The 21,178-nt window shown below is 43.2% G+C and overlaps 1 protein-coding gene across 1 annotated transcript in view; it reads right to left on the bottom strand.

The window, feature by feature from the left end:
* LOC109896042 (septin-5-like) overlaps window positions 1-20,118 on the bottom strand; it is a 33,243-nt gene extending 13,125 nt beyond the window's left edge. Inside the window, exons 1-3 of the mRNA XM_020490241.2 lie at window positions 20,022-20,118; window positions 19,750-19,880; window positions 19,567-19,580 (exon numbers count right to left, since the gene is read on the bottom strand). Of these exons, the coding sequence (XP_020345830.1) occupies window positions 19,567-19,580; window positions 19,750-19,795 (60 nt within the window). The 5' untranslated portion in view covers window positions 19,796-19,880; window positions 20,022-20,118. The remainder of the gene's footprint in view (window positions 1-19,566; window positions 19,581-19,749; window positions 19,881-20,021) is intronic.
* Window positions 20,119-21,178: the final 1,060 nt, after the last annotated feature.

The following is a 21,178-nucleotide window of genomic DNA, read 5'->3' on the forward strand; positions in this document are numbered from 1 at the left end:
TGTTGGCTTGTTGGGGGATGTAGACAGCCGTGAGACCAACATGCACTCCACACACTGTGAAACAGGACAGGGTGTGGTGGACAATTGTTGCCAGATGTGGGCCCATGGAGTGTGAGTGTGTGTGTGTGTGTGTGTGTCTGGGCTCAGTGGTGATATCTCAGCTAAGCTACCACTGGAGGACAGACATGGGGTTCAAGACAAATGGAGCTAAGAAAGCTATGGTACCCCAGACAGAGTGGGCAACATCAATTGGTCTATCTCCAAGGCATTCCTAATCGATTACCAAACATTTCTTTAAAAAACAACAACGATACAGCCTTGCATTCCTCTTTTTGATTTGTTTCACGCTGTAGGTGGTAGGTGCACTTGACTCAGCAGTCCTAGCGCTGGGAAGGCAAAGTGTTCCCATTTTGAACCATTTCATGTGTCTGAAGGTAAAACCCTGCCTACCCGGCAGGCCCAGAGAGCAAATCAAGTGTACATATAGGCCTTCAGATAGGCCAATCAGATAGCTCAGATCACCATGTCTGCAGTTTCCTCGAGCCATAGACTGTAAAAAGAAGCCTTGAACACATAGCAAAGTTGATACTGTGAGATTTCAAAACTTTTAAAACCATGACTAGAGAGACTCAACGAAAACAGCAAAGAGCTCCTGTTTTTAAGAGTAAGTTCATGTTTAAGTTGGTATTCAGCAGTCAACACTTTTATAAGCCATAAAATGCACATTCTTCCTACTTCCATTCACGCTACAACCAACACTGCAGCTGCAATGAATGAATATAGCAAAGTGTTCCGATAAGCTTGCGTTGTTACAGTGCCTCCGGAAAGTATACAGACCCCTTGATTTTTTCCACATTTTGTTACAACCTTATTCTAAAATGGATTTTTTTTAAATCCTCAGCTATCTACACACAATTGCCCATAATGATAAAGCGAAAACAGTCACTGTTTTTTGTTTCTTTTGCAAATGTATTAAAAATAATAAACAGAAATACTTTATTTACATAAGTATTCAGACCCTTTGCTATGAGACTCAGGTGCATCGAAGGAATTGTCCGTAGAGCTCACAGACAGGATTGTGTCGAGGCACAGATCTGGGGAAGGGTACCAAAACATTTCTACAGGATTGAAGGTCCCCAAGAACACAGTGGCCTCCATCATTCTTAAATGGAAGAAGTTTGGAACCACTATGGCTCTTCCTAGAGCTGGCCGCCCGGCCAAGCTGAGCAATCGGGGGAGAAGGGCCTTGGTCAGGATGGTGACCAAGAACCCGATGGTCACTCTGACAGAGCCCTAGAGTTCCTATGTGGAGATGGGAGAAACTTCCAGAAGGACAACCATCTCTGCAGCACTCCACCAATCAGGCCTTTATGGCAGAGTGGCCAGACGGAAGCCAGTCCTCAGTAAAAGGCACATGACAGCCCACTTGGAGTTTGCCAAAAGGCATCTAAAGACTCAGACCATGAGAAACATGATTCTCTGTTCTGATGAAATCAAGATTGTACTCTTTAGCCTGAATGCTAAGGGTCATGTCTGGAGAAAACCTGGCAGCATCCCTACGGTGAAGCATGGTGGTGGAAACATCATGCTTTCGGGACATTTTTCAGCTGCAGGGACTGGGAGACTAGTCAGGATCGAGGCAAAGATGAAAGGAGCAAAGTACAGAGAAGATCCTTGATGAAAACCTGCTCGAGAGTGCTTCGGAGCTCAGACTGGGGTTTGTCATTATGGGGTATTGTGTATAGATTGATGAGGGGAAAAAACTATTTAATCCATTGTAGAATAAGGCTGTAATGTAACAAAATGTGGAAAAAGTCAAGGGGCCTGAATAGTTTCCAAATGCACGGTATTATTAGCAGCTTGAGTCTTTTTTAATATCAGAGAATATTTCATTTTTTCTGGTCATAGGAGTGACAGGCAGAAATAATGCATTGTAACTTGAGTTTTGCCGTCAGCTGGAAGACTGTCCCCTTTTCTCAGCGGAGGGACTGGAGGGACGGTGAGTTGGATGATAGACAGCCTCACCACTGCTCCCTCCCCTCAGACTGACCATCAGATGGAAGACTGTCCCCTTTTCTCAGCGGAGGGACTGGAGGGACGATGAGTTGGGTGATAGACAGCCTCACCACTGCCCTCTCCCCTCAGACTGACCATCAGATGGAAGACTGTCCCCTTTTCTCAGCGGAGGGACTCGAGGGACGATGAGTTGGGTGATAGACAGCCTCACCACTGCCCTCTCCCCTCAGACTGACCATCAGATGGAAGACTGTCCCCTTTTCTCAGCGGAGGGACTGGAGGGACGGTGAGTTGGATGATAGACAGCCTCACCACTGCCCTCTCCCCTCAGACTGACCATCAGATGGAAGACTGTCCCCTTTTCTCAGCGGAGGGACTGGAGGGACGATGAGCTGGGTGATAGACAGCCTCACCACTGCCCTCTCCCCTCAGACTGACCATCAGATGGAAGACTGTCCCCTTTTCTCAGCGGAGGGACTGGAGGGACGGTGAGTTGGATGATAGACAGCCTCACCACTGCCCTCTCCCCTCAGACTGACCATCAGATGGAAGACTGTCCCCTTTTCTCAGCGGAGGGACTGGAGGGACGATGAGTTGGGTGATAGCCTCACCACTGCTCCCTCCCCTCAGACTGACCATCAGATGAAGGCCATCAGTCCAGTAAAAAAACAAGATAATTATTATGCTCACTCCGCTGTGCCTCAAGTAATACAATACATGATGTATTACCAGCATGATCATATACCTACATTTTTTAAATATAATTTCAAAATGGTCTGAAATTAACAACATTGACAGGGAAATTCAAGCACAGACAATATGCAGTGATAATGTATTGGGCCTATAGCCTACTGCACAAATCCCATTGCTACAGAACTGTTTTTAATTGGTTAATGTTGCATGTTTTTTAAAAATCTGAGCGGTAGATCGCAGCTTGCATTTTGACTCAGAAAGTGATCTTGACTCAGAAAAGGTGACCACTGATCTATGGTATGTTATTTTAACTACTAATCAAGCCCTTGAATAGCTGTATCAGATGTATTAGTGCTGGGTTGGAACAAAAGCCTGAAAAGCTGTAGCTCCCTAGGACCTCTCTTCATGGGATTGCTCCGAAGCTGTAATACCAATCTACATCACACGAGGGAGACAGATCAAAACAGAACAAGTAACATGATGAAGGCAGTTATCAACAGAAATGTATTGTGCTATGTAGCTAAGCTACCATTTAAAGTAAGATATAAGAACACACATCAGATACCAGCATTTGAAAGAACTTGACTGGCTCTCAGGAGTGAATGAAAAAAGAGACAACATGAGCAGCAGATTTGTCAGGGTGTGTGACTGAACGGAAGCTACTGCTGCCCTGGTGTGTGTGTGTGTTGGGGGGGGGGGGGGGGGGGGGGGGGGGGGGGGTGAGAAGATGAAGTAGGAGCGCAGGGGGTCAAAGGCAGAGGGTAGGGATGTGATGGGGTCCACTGTTCAGCTATTTTTTATCTTAAGTTGTGTTTATTAATATTGCCCTTGTGTGAGTCTGTACTCATGTTCCTTATGTGTTTACCTCTCAGTAAACTGACACAAGACAACCGCGGGGGGGCAGGACCGCGTTTGGGAAACCCTGGTGTTAGGGACTGAGGATCCAGATAGCAGGGGCAGGGCGAGAGAGAGTTTTTGTGTGTGTGTGTGTGTGTGTGTGTGTGTGTGTGTGTGTGTCTGTGGGGGAGATGGGGTTGGTGTCCTCTGAATAGAACAGATGTCCTAGAGTGACATCACAATAGCCCTCTTCAGGCCCCTCCCTCTCTCACACTGGCCAGCTGTCCCGCTGGCCTCTGGTAGGACACAGCACAGGGAGTTCTCTCTCACCTTCACACACACGCACGGCCTGATGCACGTGCATACACATGTAAACATAAACACATGGATACAGCCGACATCATCAGCTGGATAAAGTGAAAAAGTACATATTGTGAACAGTGTTTAGGAGGCCACTGTGAAAGCCACTTATCAGGGACACAGTCAGGCAGAGATACTCATGTACATTTGGGCTCCCAAGTGGCGAAGCGGTCTAAGGCACTGCATCTCAGTGCTAGAGGCGTCACTACAGACACCCTGGCTCAATTCCAGGCTGTATCACAACCGGCCGTGATTGGGAGTCCCATAGGGCGGTGTACAATTGGCCCAGTGTTGTCCGGGTTTGGCCAGTGTAGGCCGTCATTGTAAATAAGAATTTGTTCTTATCTGACTTGCCTAGTTAAATAATTAATTTGCAATTAATTTCAAAGTCCCACTTTGCCATGCAAATGAACTGAATCCCCCAAAAACATTTCCACTGCATTTCAGCCCTGCCACAAAAGGACCAGCTGACATCATGTCAGTGATTCTCTCGTTAATACAGGTGTGAGTGTTGACGAGGACAAGGCTGGAGATCACTCTGTCATGCTGATTGAGTTCAAATAACAGACTGGAAGCTTCAAAAGTAGGGTGGTGCTTGGAATCATTGTTCTTCCTCTGTCAACCATGGTTACCTGCAAGGAAACACGTGCCGCCATCATTGCTTTGCACAAAATGGGCATCACAGGCAAGGATATTGCTGCCAGTAAGATTGCACCTAAATCAACCATTTATCGGATCATCAAGAACTTCAAGGAGAGCGGTTCAATTGTTGTGAAGAAGGCTTCAGGGCGCCCAAGAAAGTCCAGCAAGCGCCAGGACCGTCTCCTAAAGTTGATTCAGCTGCGGTATCGGGGCACCACCAGTACAGAGCTTGCTCAGGAATGGCAGCAGGCAGGTGTGAGTGCATCTGCACGCACAGTGAGGCGAATACTTTTGGAGGATGGCCTGGTGTCAAGAAGGGCAGCAAAGAAGCCACTTCTCTCCAGGAAAAACATAAAGGACAGACTGATATTCTGCTAAAGGTACAGGGATTGGACTGCTGAGGACTGGGGTAAAGTCATTTTCTCTGATGAATCCCCTTTCCGATTGTTTGGGGCATCCGGAAAAAAGCTTGTCCGGAGAAGACAAGATAAGCGCTACCATCAGTCCTGTGTCATGCCAACAGTAAAGCATCCTGAGACAATTCATGTGTGGGGTTGCTTCTCAGCCAAGGGAGTGGGCTCACTCACAATTTTGCCTAAGAACACAGCCATTAATAAAGAATGGTACCAACACATCCTCCGAGAGCAACTTCTCCCAACCATCCAGGAACAGTTTGGTGACGAACAATGCCTTTTCCAGCATGATGGAGCACCTTGAAATAAGGCAAAAGTGATAACTAAGTGGCTCGGGGAACAAAACATCGATATTTTGGGTCCATGGCCAGGAAACTCCCCAGACCTGGATTCCATTGAGAACTTGTGGTCAATCCTCAAGAGGTAGGTGGACAAACAAAAACTCACAAATTCTGACAAACTCCAATCATTGATTATGCAAGAATGGGCTGCCATCAGTCAGGATGTGGCCCAGAAGTTAATTGACAGCATGCCAGGGCGGATTGCAGAGGTCTTGAAAAAGAAGGGTCAACACTGCAAATATTGACTCTTTGCATCAACTTCATGTAATTGTCAATAAAAGCCTTTTGACACTTATGAAATGCTTGTAATTATACTTCAGTATTCCATAGTAACATCTGACAAAAATATCTAAAGACACTGAAGCAGCAAACTTTGTGGAAATTAATATTTGTGTCATTCTCAAAACTTTTGGCCACGACTGTACTGTTCAAAAGTTTGGGGTCACTTAGAAATATCCCTGTTTTAGAAAGAAAAACACATTTCTTGTCCATTAAAATAACATCAAATTGATCAGAAATACAGTGTAGACATTGTTAATGTCGCAAATGACTATTGTCGCTAGAAACGCCTGATTTTTAATGGAATATCTACATAGGCGTACAGAGGCCCATTATCTGCAACCATCACTCCTGTGATCCAATGGCATGTTGTGTTAGCTAATCCAAATTTAGCATTTTAAAAGGCTAATTGATTATTAGAAAACCCTTATGCAATTATGTTAGCACAGCTGAAAACTGCTGTTCTGATTAAAGAAGCAATAAAACTGGTCTTCTTTAGACTAGTTGGGTATCTGGAGCATCAGCATTTGTGGGTTCGATTACAGGCTGAAAATGGCCAGAAACAAAGACCTTTCTTCTGAAACTCGTCAGTCTATTCTTGTTCTGAGAAATGGAGGCTATTCCATGCGAGAAATTGCCAAGAAACTGAAGATATCGTACAACGCTCTGTACTACTCCATTCACAGAACAGTGCAAACTGGCTCTAGCCAGAATAGAAAGAGGAGTGGGCGGCCCCAGTGCACAACTGAGCATGAGGACAAGTACATTAGAGTGCCTAGTTTGAGAAACAGACACCTCACAAGTCCTCAACTGGCAGCTTCATTAAATAGTACCCACAAAACACCAGTCTCAACGTCAACAGTGAAGAGCCGACTCTGGGATGCTGGCCTTCTAGGCAGAGGTACAAAGAAAAAGCCATATCTCAGACTGGCCAACAAAAACAAAAGATTTAAGATAGGCAAAAGAACACAGACACTGGACAGAGGAAGGCCAGCAATCCCAGAGTCGCCTCTTCACTGTTGAATTGATATTCTTTAAAAAATAAGGACATTTCTAATTGACCCCAAACTTTTGAACGGTATTGCATATACAGTATACAGTGCATTCGGAAAGTATTCAGATCCCTTGACTTTTCCATTTTGTTATGTTACAGCCTTATTCTAAACTGGATTAAATGTATTTTTCCCCCTATCAATCTACACAATGACAAAGCGAAAACAGTTTAGAAATGTTTGCAATTGTATTAAATATAATAAACAGAAATACCTTATTTACATAAGTATTCAGACCCTTTGCTATGAGACTCAGGTGCATCCTGTATCCATTGATCATCCTTGATGTTTATGCAACTTGATTGGAGTCCACCTGTGGTAAATTCAATTGATTGGACATGTTTTTTAAAAAAGGCACACACCTGTCTATATAAGGTCCCACAGTTGACAGTGCATGTCAGAGCAAAAACCAAGCCATGAGGTCAAAGAAATCATCCATAGAGCGCCGAGACAGGATTGTGTCGAGGCACAGATCTGGGGAAGGATACCAACATATTTCTGCAGCATTGAAGGTCCCCAAGAACACAGTGGCCTCCATCATTCCTAAATTGAAGAAGTTTGGAACCACCTCCAAATCAATTTAGAGCTTGCCGCCCGGGGGGGCTTGGTCAGGGAGGTGACCAAGAACCCGATGGTCACTCTTGCTTAGAGTTCCTCTGTGGAGATGGGAGAACCTTCCAGAAGAACAACCATCTCTGCAGCACTCCACCAATAAGGCCTTTATGGTAGAGTGGCCAGACAGAAGCCACTACTCAGTAAAAGGCACAAGACAGAATGCCTGGAGTTTGCCAAAAGGCACCTGAAGGACACATACTATGAGAAACAAGATTCTCTGGTCTGATGAAACCAAGATTGAACTCTTTGGCCTGAATGCCAAGTGTCACATCTGGAGTAAATCTGGTACCATCACTACGGTGAAGCATGGTGGTGGCAGCATCATGCTGTGGGGATGTTTTTCAGTGGCAGGGACTGGGAGACTAGTCAGGATCGAGGGAAGATTTACGGAGCAAAGAACAGAGAGATCTGTGATGAAAACTTGCTCCAGAGCGGTCAGGACCTCAGACTGGGGCAAAGGTTCACCTTCCAACAGGACAACAACCCTAAGTGCACAGCCAAGACAGCACAGGAGTGGCTTCGAGGCAAGTCTCTGAATGTCCTTGAGTGGCCCAGTCAGACCTGACAGAATCTGCAGAGGAGAATCGGAGAAACTTCCCAAATACAAGTGTGCCAAGCTTGTAGCGTCATACCCAAGAAGCCTCGAGGCTGTAATCGCTGCCAAAGGTTCTTCAACAAAGTAGTAAGTAAAGGGTCTGAATACTTATGTAAATGTGATATTTCAGTTTTTTAATTTGGTATAGTTTTTTGAAAAAGCCTGTTTTTGCTTTGTCATTTGGGTATTGTGTATAGATTTATGAGGAGAAAAAAACATTTAATCAATTTCAAAATGAGGCAGTAATGTAACAAAATGTGGAAAAAGTCAAGGAGTCTGAATAATTTCCGAAGGCACTATATACTTTTTTTGTTAAAAACAATACTACTCGCCCCTTAGCAATTTTAGGAAGTTGGCTTTAGCTGGCCCAGATAGGTCCCCAATCTCCCAACCTCATAAATCTAATCAAATGAAATTTTATTTGTCACATGCAACTTTACACGTGCATTTTATTTGCTGAATACAACAAGCCCTTAACCAACAGTGCAGTTCAAGAAGAAGAACATATTTACCAAGTAGACTCAAATAAAAAGTAATAAAGTAACACAATAAGAATAAAAATAACGAGGCTATATACAGGGGCACACAAACAGTGTACAAAAGGTGTACATTGGTCAAGGTCATTGTAAATTGTCCGGTGGCGATTTTATGAATTGTTCAGCAGTCTTATAGCTTGGGGGGAGAAGCTGTTGAGGAGCCTTTTAGTCCTAGACTTGGCGCTCCGGTACCGCTTTCCATGCGGGAGCAGAGAAAACAGTCTATAACTTGGGTGACTGGAGTCTCTGACAATTTTATGGGCTTTCCTCTGACACCGCCTATTATATAGGTCCTGGATGGCAGGAAGCTTGGCCCCAGTGATGTATTGGGCCGTTCGCACTACCCTCTGTAGCGCCTTACAGTCAGATGCTGAGCAGTTGCCATACCAGGCGGTGATACAACCGGTCAGGATGCTCTCGATGGTGCAGCTGTAGAACCTTTTGAGGATCTGGGCACCCATGCCGAATCTTTTGTCTCCTGAGGGGGAAAAGATTTTGTTGTGCCCTCTTCACAACTGTCTTGGTATGTTTGGACCATGACAGTTCCTTGGTGATGTGGACACCAAGGAACTTGAAACTCTCGACCCGCTCCACTACAGCCCAGTTGATGTTAAAGGGGGCCTGTTCGGTCCGACTTTTCCTGTAGTCCACGATCAGCTCCTTTGTCTTGCTCACATTGAGGGAGAGGTTGATGTCCTTACACCACACTGCCAGTTCTCTGACCTCCTCCTTATAGGCCGTCTCATCGTTGTCGGTCATCAGGCCTACCACTGTTGTGTCGTCAGCAAACTTAATGATGGTGTTGAAGTCGTGTTTGGTCACGCAGTCGTGGGTGAACAGGGAATACAGGAGGGAATACAGGAGTACACACCCCTGAGGGCCCCAGTGTTAAGGATCAGCGTGGCAGACGTATTGTTGCCTACTGTTACCACCTGGGGGTGGCCCGTCAGGAAGTCCAGGATCCAGTTGCAGAGGGAGGTGTTTAGTCCCAGAGTCCTTAGCTTAGTGATGAGCTTCGTGGGCACTATGGTGTTGAACACTGAACTGTAGTCAATGAATAGCATTCTCACATAGGTGTTCCTTTTGTCCAGGTGTGAAAGGACAGTGTGGTGTGCGATTGAGTTTGCGTCATCTGTGGATCTGTTGGGGCGGTATGAGAATTGGAGTGGGTCTAGGGTGTCCGGGAGGATGCTGTTGATGTAACTAGCTACCATGAAGTAATTTCAGCCTATCAATCTAGTTAGAGTAGCTATCTTGTCTAACTACCTTAGCTGGCATGCTTGCTGGCAAGGTTGGGAGAGTTTAGAAAAGCAAACAATAACTAAATGTACCGAATAAGACTCACATTCATTCCTTTCAATGTTTTACCCAGCTTTGAGCAGAGAAGCAGAAAAGCATATTTTGTTTATTTTATTTTCACCACCACTTCCAGTGCTTGTAAGTAAGCACTGGAAGTGTATTCGGCGCATGTGACTAATAACATTTGATTTGATTATGATTTGAGTCGGAAGGATACAGACAACTCAAGAAGTATGCTGAGATAAAAAATAAAAAAATACTGAAAATTAAGCATGACGATTTTTGCTCTAGATTGCAAGAAAAAAGCTGTTTATGGTGTATGAGAAATTCACAATTCTTGCGCTCTGCCTGCATGGAAACCAGTGTGGTTATTAGCGGCTAACCATAACAATGCTACATAATGTGAAAGGCTGAAGATGAAACATTGAGACATCTGAAGCCAAGCCCAGTGCTGCTGGTGACAGTGACACACACACAGATCTAAACCCTTCACAATCCACACCTCCAGCTGACCAAATACTGGACAGGAGGAGAGTGTGAGAGCTGGACCTACGGCAGGTGTAAAAAAATAAATAATAATAAATATATATATATATATATATATATATATATATATATATATATGAAAGAAAGAAAGAGCTCTATGGGAGCCATGGTGTTGAAGCTAAGGTCCATGTTCCAACACTTAACCCACATCCTTCCTTCCATCCTCCCTTTAGATAATCACTGATTATCAGAATCAAACTTCATCAGAGACACTTTCCCTTTCCAGCTGACAGCAACTAGAGGTCCAGTGACTTCCTTCCCTTTAGAACCTGCATGCCTGCTGGATACAGAGGCAATGATCCAGAGATCAGTCAATCACACAGATGCATTGGTCTTCTTGTTTACTGTTGTAGCCTTTCAGAAAGCTCTTTTCAAAAGGCCACAGCAGTCAACTACATGCATATTAAATACAAAGACAGACACTCATAACACACACACACACACACACACACACACACACACACACACACACACACACACACACACACACACACACACACAAAGTAAGGCAGATAGACACAACCATGCACACAAGCTGTAAAGCAGCTCCAGAGCCAGGAGATGTGGAGAGGATACATTCTGTGATGTAGATATAAAGAGAGGTGACCTTTCCTGATGTCATCTCAGTCCTGTCCAACCTTGCCTTTACACACAATTAAGTCTAAATGCAGCAACAAATGGCTGCTGTGTGTTGGGCCAAATATGCGTACAGAGAAAGAGAAGGGGAAAGATAGAGAAGGGAGGTAGATGGAAGACAGGGATAGATTGAGAAAAGAGGAGGAGAAAGAGAGGGTGAAGGGAAGAGAGGGAAAGATGGTGGAACTTGACAGATAGAGAGAAAGAGGATGAGAATGAGAGAGGGTGAGATAGAAAGGCTCTTTGGACCCCCATCCCCCATCCCTGTGGTGTTTGCTCTCCTTGGAGACGTGAGCCTCTAAGTGCTAGGCTCTTTACCATGCTAATCTAACAGCACGTAATTGGCCTGGCAACAATAGTCCTTCTAAAGGACACTTGGCTAGCGTAGCCTAGCATTCACGTCTAACCATTCAGCAACAATAGGCTCTTCCACAGCCTAGCTACAAATTGACCTATAGCCCTTTCCCTATAAGTGGCTTGAGTAGATCTGTAAAGATGAGTAAATATTGTAGAAGTAGTTCATAACCTATCAGGGCACAAGGTGGAACTGTTAGCCACCTTAACGTCTATATCAATCCATTCCTTTCAGAGCTACATGAATTGCCAAGTTGCGGGTAGGGTCAGGGGTTTGGAAATAGGGAAAAAGAGGGACACTTGACTAGCGTATCCTAACACTAGTATTAAGCATCTACCCATTCAGCAGCAAGGGGTTGGTCACCAGGGAGTCCCCCAGGTTACAATACAGTGATAAGTAAAGAGCTGTTGCGTCAAAGGAGCTGGGAACAAGACATTCCTGCATCCGAGTAGAAGAAAACACACACTGTTGGCCATTATTGTGGTTTAACTGGGTGTGCCATTATGTAATACTGTAATGATGACACCTCCTGTGAGTCAAGGGGCATTTTGAATATTTAATTGTAACCGTGAAAACATCAATGCGCAATACGAAGTGGAGATAAAGTAGCCACATTATTATGCCATTTATTACATTATTATCAGATATTCTTTGATAATGTGTTTTTTCAATGATGCAGCGTATGTGATATGGTTTATTGGTTCAATTTGCAGCACCAGATACAGGGCCTTCAGAAAGTATTTATGCCCCTTGATTTATTCCACATTTTGTTGTGTTACAGCCTGAATTCAATTCATTCTCATCCATTAACACACAATACCCCATAATAACAAAGTGAAAACTTAAGTTCTAATTTAAGTTCTAACTTTAACTAGGCCACTCAGGAACATTCAGTGTATGTTTTAGGATATATGTGAATTTGTCTCCAAGTGTCTGTTGGAAAGCAGACTGAACCAGGTTTTCCTCTAGGATTTTTCCTGTGCCTAAGCTGTATTCCATTTCATTTGATAAAAAATAAAAAGTAAACTCCCTAGTCCTTGCCGATGACAAGCATACCCATAACATGATGCAGCCACTACCAAGCTTAAAAATATGAAGAGTGGTACTCAATGATGTGTTTTGTTGGATTTGCCCGAAACATAATGCTTTGTATTCAGGACATAAAGTTAATTTCTTTGCCACCTATTTTGCAGTATTACTTAAGTGCCTTGTTGCAAACAGTATGCATATTTTGGAATAGTTTTTATTCTGTACAGGCTTCCTTCTTTTCACTTTGCCATTTAGGTTAGTATTTTAAAGTAACTACAATGTTGTTGATCTATCCTCAGTTTTCTCATAACACAACCATTAAAATCTGTAACCGTTTTAAAATCACCATTGGCCTCATAGTGAAATCCCTGAGTAAGGAAGGACGCCTGTATATTTGTAGTGACTGGGTGTATTGATACACAATCCAAAGCCTAATTAATAACTTCACCATTCTCAAAGGGATATTCACGTCTGTTTTTTTACACATCGTGCAATCGGTGTCCCCTCTGGTCTTTGTGGGTGAATCTGTGCTTGAAATTCAATACTCGATTGAGGGACCTTACAGATAATTCTATGTGTGGAGTACAGAGATGGGGTAGTTATTCAAAAATCATGTTAACCACTATTATTGAACACGGAATTAATTTGTTAAGTATATTTTTTACCGCTGAACTTATTTAGGCTTGCCATAACGAAGGGGTTGAATAATTATTTGTATTTGTTAATAATTTGTCAAAAATTCTACTTTGACATTATGGGGTATTGTATGTAGATCAGTTACACAAAATCCCAACTTAATAAATATCTTATTCGGGCTGTAACACAACAGAATGTGGATAAAGTAAAGTGGTGTGAATACTTTCTGAAGGCTCTGTATGTAAAAAAGTTATACTTGTTAAATTATTTTGTATTTCATGCATCATACCATTCTCAGCTAATCTTTTAAAATTCCTCAAGGAGGAATTCCTTCATTTTAAAAGATTCCTCACATCTTTTAACATTCCAAAAGGGAGCTTTTCTACCCACAATAGGCGAAAGGAGTCCTCTAATTCTCCTTACAATTTTCATTGGATTTTAGTTCCCAAGTCTCTGATTCCTCCTCTCAAACATCATATAATCTCTAACTTATCAAGGTCACCCAAACTCTTCCCTCTTAAAAAGGGGTTTGGAATCCTATCTGGGTCAGGCATGGGTTATTTGCAAAAGCTTTTTAAACGCCTACGCAAAGGCCGAGACATGGCTAGCTGTACAGGGAGAGGGGGAAACCTAGGGATAGAGATAAAATATAAACTTTCTATTCACGTGTTGTTTGTGAACTCTCTCGCTCACACACACACACACACACACACACACACAAACACACACAAACACACTGCATGTTTGGCATTGCATGTTTGCAGCATGACATAATGACATCAGGTGACAGAGAAAAATACTAATTTCAGTTCTGATAAAGAACTAAGACAAACACTCAGAACATGTGAGAGAGATAGTTGAACATGTAGCTACCAGACAATTTTCTGTAAACAACCATAAACTGATTATGTAGTATCCTTTTGTACTAAAGGGATAGCTCAGATGAACTCATGGATACCATGTTTATGTATCTGCGTCCAGTATGAAGAAAGTTAGAGGTAGTTTCGCAAGCCAATGCTAACTAGCGTTAGCGCAATGACTTGAAGTCTACAAGAACAGTAAGCATGCTAGCTGTTCCTATAGATAGTCAGTCATTGAGCTAACGCTAATTAGTAACTTCCTTCAAACTGGACGCAGATACATAATGGTATGCACCATGTACAGAGTGCTGTATTGAACATGGTATTGAAGGTAGGGTTGGTGCTTGTTACATGAAGAGTGGGCAACATTCCCCTCTAATAATGTCCTTTAAGCAGTGCTAAAGAGATGATTCTACACTCTTACCAATACCGATCAAGACCCCCAAGGGGTTCCGCTGTCTAAATGCCTGCCCTGCATGTCACCTACCCCACCCGGCAAGTCTATCCAAGCCCCTAGCAGCTGTTCTTCACGAGGGAGGATAGGGGGGGGTTCCATCTGTGACTACAACCAGCAGCACTCAAGGCTGTGTGTGTGGGGGGGGGGGGGGGGGGACTGGTCCAAGGCTGGGATGTGAGACAGATTCATAACTCCATCTGAAAAACATCTGTTCAGCCCAGCTAAGTCAAAATCAATATTTATCATATTAACACTCACTGATGCATGACTCATTGTTTTAAACCACATGTAACCATTTTTCATAGGGATTACCATGACAACCATGGATGGCAGATGGATGGCCTGGGCTGGTAGAATTCAAACTATTCCTTTTTCCTACACTGTCTTTTCAATCAGAACCTCTGTTGTGTGTGTTCATACACTATATAAAATAATACACTATACAAAATAATATGTAAACCCCTTCAAATTAGTGGATTTGGATATTTCAGCCACACCCGTTGCTGCCAGGTGTATAAAATAGAGCATGCAGCCATGCAATCTCCATAGACAAACATTGGCAGAAGAATGGCCTTACTGAAGAGCTTAGTGACTTTCCACGTAGAAGTCAGTTCGTCAAATTTCTGCCCTGCTAGTGCTGCTCCGGACAACTGTAAGTGCTGTTATTGTGACATGGAAATGTTGAGGAGCAACAACAGCTCAGCCATGAAGTGGTAGGCCACACAAGCTCACAGAACGGGGCGGCCGAGTGCTGAAGCCAGAAGCGCGTAAAAAATCGCCTGTACTCGGTTGTAACACTCACTACCGAGTTTCAAACTGCCTCTGGAAGCAATGTTAGCGCAATAACTGTTCGTCGGGAGCTTCATGAAATGGGCTTCCATGACCGAGCAGCCGCACACAAGCCTAAGATCACCATGCGCAATACCAAGCATCGGCTGGAGTGGTGTAAAGCTCGCCACCATTTGACTCTGGAGCAGTGGAAATGCGTTCTCTGGAGTGATGAACCAGGCATCCCCATCTGGTAGTCCGGCGGATGAATCTACCTGTGCGAATGCATAGTGCCAACTGTAAAGTTTGGTGGAGGAGGTATAATGGTCTGGGACTGTTTTTCATGGTTCGGGCCAGGCCCCTTAGTTCCAGTGAAGGGAAATCTTAACGCTACAGCATACAATGACATTCTATACGATTCTGTGCTTCCAAGTTTTTGACAACAGTTTGGGGGAAGGCCCTTCCCTGTTTCAGCATGACAATGCCCCCATGCACAAAGCGAGGTCCATACAGAAATGGTTTGTCAAGATTGGGGTGGAAGAACTTCACTGGCCTGTACAGAGCCCTGACCAACCCCATCAAACACCTTTGAGATTAATTGGAACACCGACTGCAAGCTAAGTCTAATTGCCCAACACCAGTGCCCGACCTCACTAATGCTCTTGTGGCTGAATGGAAGTCCCCTCAGCAATGTTCCAACATCTAGTGGAAAGCCTTTCCAGAAGAGTGGAAGCTGTTATAGAAGCAGGAAGGACCAAATTCATATTAATGCCCATGATTTTGGAATTAGATGTTTAACGAGCAGATGTTCACATACTTTTGGTCATGTAGTGTACAGTAGCTGGCCAGACTAACTTATCAATTTAAAAAAATGTTAGCTGATATGGGCTGATTGAGTCTCTGTCAGTGACTGATATTACAAGAGAAGACCTGCCAAATTTCAAAATTGCAACTTGTGTATTCTACTATTCTAACCCTCAACAGTAAGTTGAGACCCCGACTGTTGGTTATGCCCAGGGCCCACTCTGCATGTGAGTATACTAGTGCCAAGTAGAACTATAATAAAAACATGTGGTGTAGATTCCACACCATAGTGATTTGTGATAACTGAGTGTCATTGAACTTCAGCCTACACACAGCAATCACCTTTAGGAATGTGTGGGTAGGTTTCTCTCCCAGCATCCGAGAGTGATGAGAATGGAGGAAAGAGAGAGGAGGGTAAAAGGAGACGATGGGCTTGATTTGAATGTGACACACCTCTGCATCGCCCCTGCTCTCTCTCAAGTGTGCAAAGCTGTCATCAAGGCAAAGGTGGGCTACTTTGAAGAATCTCATATATAAAATAGTTATATAAGACATCATAGTTTATCATAGTCTTCACTATTATTCTACAATGTAGAAAATTGTAAAAATAAAGAAAAACCCTTGAATGAGTAGGTGTGTCCAAACCTTTGACTGGTACTGTATATTTATTATATTTCTCTTTCTGTCTCTTTTGCTCTCTCACACACACACACACACACACACACACACACACACACACACACACACACACACAGAGACAAAGTCCCACTTCCTACCCAGGGAAGCACCCTCCCTAAGCACCAGATCAAGTCAGGCAGTGTGTGGGTGCACTGTAGCAACAGATCTGCTGCTTGAATATCTCCGATTTGATTTGATTTGATTTGAATATCTCAAATTCATAGTACTATAGGATCTCAGCAAATATAAAAACAGGGAAAAGTCCTCACAGGGGGAAAGAATATTGAATGTCTTTAGACACAGGACATTTGTCCATTCATTAGGGGACATGCAAACACGCTGAGTATTTTCAAATCAACACTGTAGTAACTGTACTGTAGTAATCAAGGTTAAGTGTCTTCGAGCAATCATTTCCCAAAAGTTAATTCCACAATGCTGCCCATGTGATTTTACAGGCTTACTGAACATCTCTCTTCAGCAAACCCAGCTTACAGCTCAAACAATAAGAATTATGGTGCCTTGATTCCTACAGTATGTGAACACCACAAAATCAGCAAGGACCAGTGGACCTATGTGGGCCATAGCCTCTGCATGACCGTAACACTATACTGTCAAAGGCCTGGATATAAATGCCTTACAATAAGTTCAGCAATTAGCTTTGATTGAGATCAAAATGTTAAAAAACATACAACCGTGCTATCAAATCTAATCTTATTCACCACGTACACAGTTTACAGCAGGTATAAAAGGTGCAGTGTAATGCTTGTGTGCTAGATCCCTCAACATTGCAGTACAATAATCAGTATCAAATCTAATGTTATTGGTCACACACACACACACGTGTTTTGCAAAATGCTTGTGTTCCTAGCTCCAACAGTGCAGTAGTATCTAACAATACACAAATCTAAAGGTAAAATAATGGAATTAAGTAATATATAAATATTAGGTTGAGCAATGTTGGCGTGGCATTGACTAAATAGAGTAGAATAGAATACAGTATATACATATGAGATGTGTAAAGCAGTATGTAAACATTATTAAAGTGACTAGTGTTCCATTATTAAAGTGGCCAGTGATTCCATGTCTATGTATATAGGGCAGCAGCCTCTAAGGTGCAGGGTTGAGTAGCCGGGTGGTATCCGGTAGCTGATGGCCTTGAGATTGAAAAACAGCTTCTGTCTCTCAGTCCCAGCTTTGATGGACCTGTACTGACCTCACCTTCTGGATGACAGGTTGTTGTCCTTGATCTTTTTGGCCTCCCTGTGACATTGAGCGCTGTTGGTGTCCTGGAAGGCAGGCAGTGTGCCCCCGATGATGCGTTGGGCAGACCGTACCACCCTCTGGAGAGCCCTGCGGTTGTGGGCGGTGCAATTGCCGTACTAGGCGGTGATACAGCCCCACAGGATGCTCTCAATTGTGCATCTGTAAAAGTTTGAGGGCCTCAGCCTCCTGAGGTAGAAGGGGCGCTGTTGCGCCTTCTTCACCACACTGTCTGTGTGGGTGGACCATTTCAGAATGTCAGTGATGTGTACGCCGAGAAACTTGGAAGCTTTTCACCTTCTCCACTGCGGTCCTGTCGATGTGGATAGGGGCCTGCTCCCTCCACTGTTTCCTGAAGTCCACGATCAGCTCCTTTGTTTTTTTTACTTTGAGAGAGAGGTTATTTTCCTGGCCCCACTCTGCCAGGGCCCTCACCTCCTCCCTGTAGGCTGTCTAATCATTGTGCCATATTATCAATAATAAGAGTCAAGCCAAATAAACAATAACAAGTAATTGAAAAGTAGTATGCATAGTAAAACCTAATATATACACAACAGGGTATCAGAGTAGATAATGAAAGTGCCAAGTCAAGTATGGCTTTATTTAGAAATATAATGTGGGTAGTGTCTTGGTCGAGCAGTTGAATAAATAGCAAATGCTAGAGCAGCAGTGTGTGTGTGTGTATGTGAGTCTGTGTGCGTATTTGTGGGTGGTTATGTGTGTGTGTGCGCTTGTGTGTAAGGGTTGGATGTGTGGAGAGTCTATTAATTACAATTGATGCATGCTGCCTACTCGCAAATGTAGCTACACAAGGCTAATAACCTACTAACCGTACAGCATCCAAAGCTTCTGTCATCATGTGATCACCCTCAGAGCAGAGAGAGAGAGGAGATATGTACACATGAGAAGTAGTCTGCTGCTGGTCTCCCAAGGAGCAGAGTGCAAATTACGGGGGGGGGCAACCCCCAATGAGAGATGAGCCCCCCTAAATGCAACATAAGTGAAACTTTTGTTTTCAGATGAAAACATGACTGGTTGTGTTAATTTAACATTTAAAGAGGATTAAAAAATATATAATTAAATTCCATGTCTTTACTATAAGGCCCATAAAAAATAGAGACCCCTGAATTTCAGGATAATATTCGCCCTCTGCGAAGGAGGATAGTTTAGCCAGCCACCATGCTGCACCTAAATGATGCATGGTCACACACAGGGTTAACGCAAGGGAATAATCTATGGCATCTATGAAAGGGAGCTCGTCTGACCAATTCAGAGGGAAAGCAATGAGAGGATAATGAGCTATGATGTACTGAGGATGCAAACAGAGATTGTTCTAAAGACAGCGATGTGCTAATTAACAGCCGGTCACTTCGCGGACTATACCAATAGGGTCTCTAATAGCATTTAGGAAGCGGGTCACTGTCACGCCCACAGCCAAGTGCGCGACTGGAAGCCTGGATGAATGGATGGATGCCCAAGGATGAGGAGAGCCCTCGGGTACCACAAGCTGCGTACGCATCTTGTGTCTGACTGTTTGCGTAAATATGATATGTAATCCTTCTGACTGTGTGATGCTCACTGTACCCTGTAATGCGGTGGCATGACAACAATAGTAATCTTCAATGCATCGGAATGATGATTCCGCTGACGTTTACTTGGCCTACATAGGCTGTAGGGTAAATATATATCTAGGCTGTGCGGCCATTCGGAGCGAATTGGAGAAAAAAAAGTAAGCTACCATGCTTGATATGAATGATTCTTTGAATCGCCTAACATGGCCTTGGTTTATACCAATAGCGCGAAGCACAGATAAACATTTTCGATTTAAAAAATCCTTTAGGAATAAACGTGTTCCTTACCTCAGGGGTCTCATCTGTTTGGTCATTGTGGTGGATGGGTAAATGAAACGCAGGTGGAGGGATACAGAACGACGCCCAATTTAGAAAGAGGGGGAGAGAAATCCATAGAGAAAGACAATCATTGTAATGGACGGCGTTATAATTGCCTTTATGCAAAATCATCCCTATTATCATCATGCTTACCCGATTTGATCGGGATCCGGCTCTTGTATCTGATATTGGTCGTCATCTTCACGGCTCTCCTCCCCTCGGTGTCGCTTCCAAAACGGACGTACTGTTTGGTAAAAGCACGCGCCCGGTCCTTCTCCGCGATACTACAGCAGCCAGACAGGTTGTGTGAGAGCCCCTCCTCCTATATGTGGTACCCAATGGTGGATGGAGACCCAGCTAACAACACACGTTCCCACAACTTTAGAGAAACTTCCCTTAACAGTTACATTTTATAATTACCTCACCTTTCATATGAATATTCCAGTGATTTACAAGAACTGTTTCGATGAGACCATTCCCTTAATGTCAAGCAGAACTTACTCAGAATGTGGTTAACATTTTCCCCGAATACTCAATACTAATGTTCTAGACACGTTTCATGACAATATTGCACAAACATTCCTGTGTCCAGTTATCTAAGGGTTAGGAGAATATTCCATCAACGTCCCACCAAACATACACAGAACATGTTTGCCATGTTCAGAGAATATAAGATAATGTTCTTGACAAGTTTCATTAAAATGCTGAAAGAAAATTGTGTATCATTCATCATGACGGTCCCAAAGAAACGTTCTCCCAACAAAAACAAAACGTTTTATTACACATCACCCCTTGTTACTATGGCCTAGCCCATCAAGGCTCTGATTGGTGAATGACTAATCCATTCACAGTTGAAGGCATTCAGATCTTCCTGCTACCCCACCATGTTTGTATCAGTTAAAACATTCAGTTAATCTGACTATTCTCTCATCATTGATTTGATCTACATATTTCAGCAATTGTAGGGTTTCTGTATAGTTGTTTAAATATTGGTGGGGCATATAACCCTGTTTTCACTTTACTCCTGAACCACTATGATCAATAAAAGTTTTTATTGAGTGGACTTTTAACTGAGCAGAAATTTACTTCAAAGTGCATTCACCCTATTGCTTACAACTATGCAGTTGTTTCAGATCTACACAAGTGCCTCAGGAGAAGTGGTTAGGGTTATAACCTTATAACCAGGCCATTTTGAGCCTGTAATCAAACCCACAAATGCTGGTGCTCCACATACTCAACTAGTCTAAAGAAGGCCAGTTTTATTGCCTCTTTAATCAGCACAGCAGTTTTCAGCTGTGCTAACATAATTGCAAAAGGATTTTCTAACGATCAATTAGCCTTTTAAAATGATAAACTTGGATTAGCTAACACAACGTGTCATTGGAACACAGGAGTGATGGTTGCTGATAATTGGTCTCTGTACTCCTATGTAGATATTCCATTAAAAATCAGCTGTGTCCAGCTACAATGGTCATTTACAACATTAACAATGTCTACACTGTATTTCTGATCAATGATGTTATTTAATGGACCAAAAATGTGTTTTTCTTTCAAAAACAAGGACATTTCTAAGATATCAATA

The sequence above is a fragment of the Oncorhynchus kisutch genome, linkage group LG8, assembly GCF_002021735.2.
Source record: "Oncorhynchus kisutch isolate 150728-3 linkage group LG8, Okis_V2, whole genome shotgun sequence".
Taxonomy (NCBI): Eukaryota; Metazoa; Chordata; class Actinopteri; order Salmoniformes; family Salmonidae; genus Oncorhynchus; species Oncorhynchus kisutch.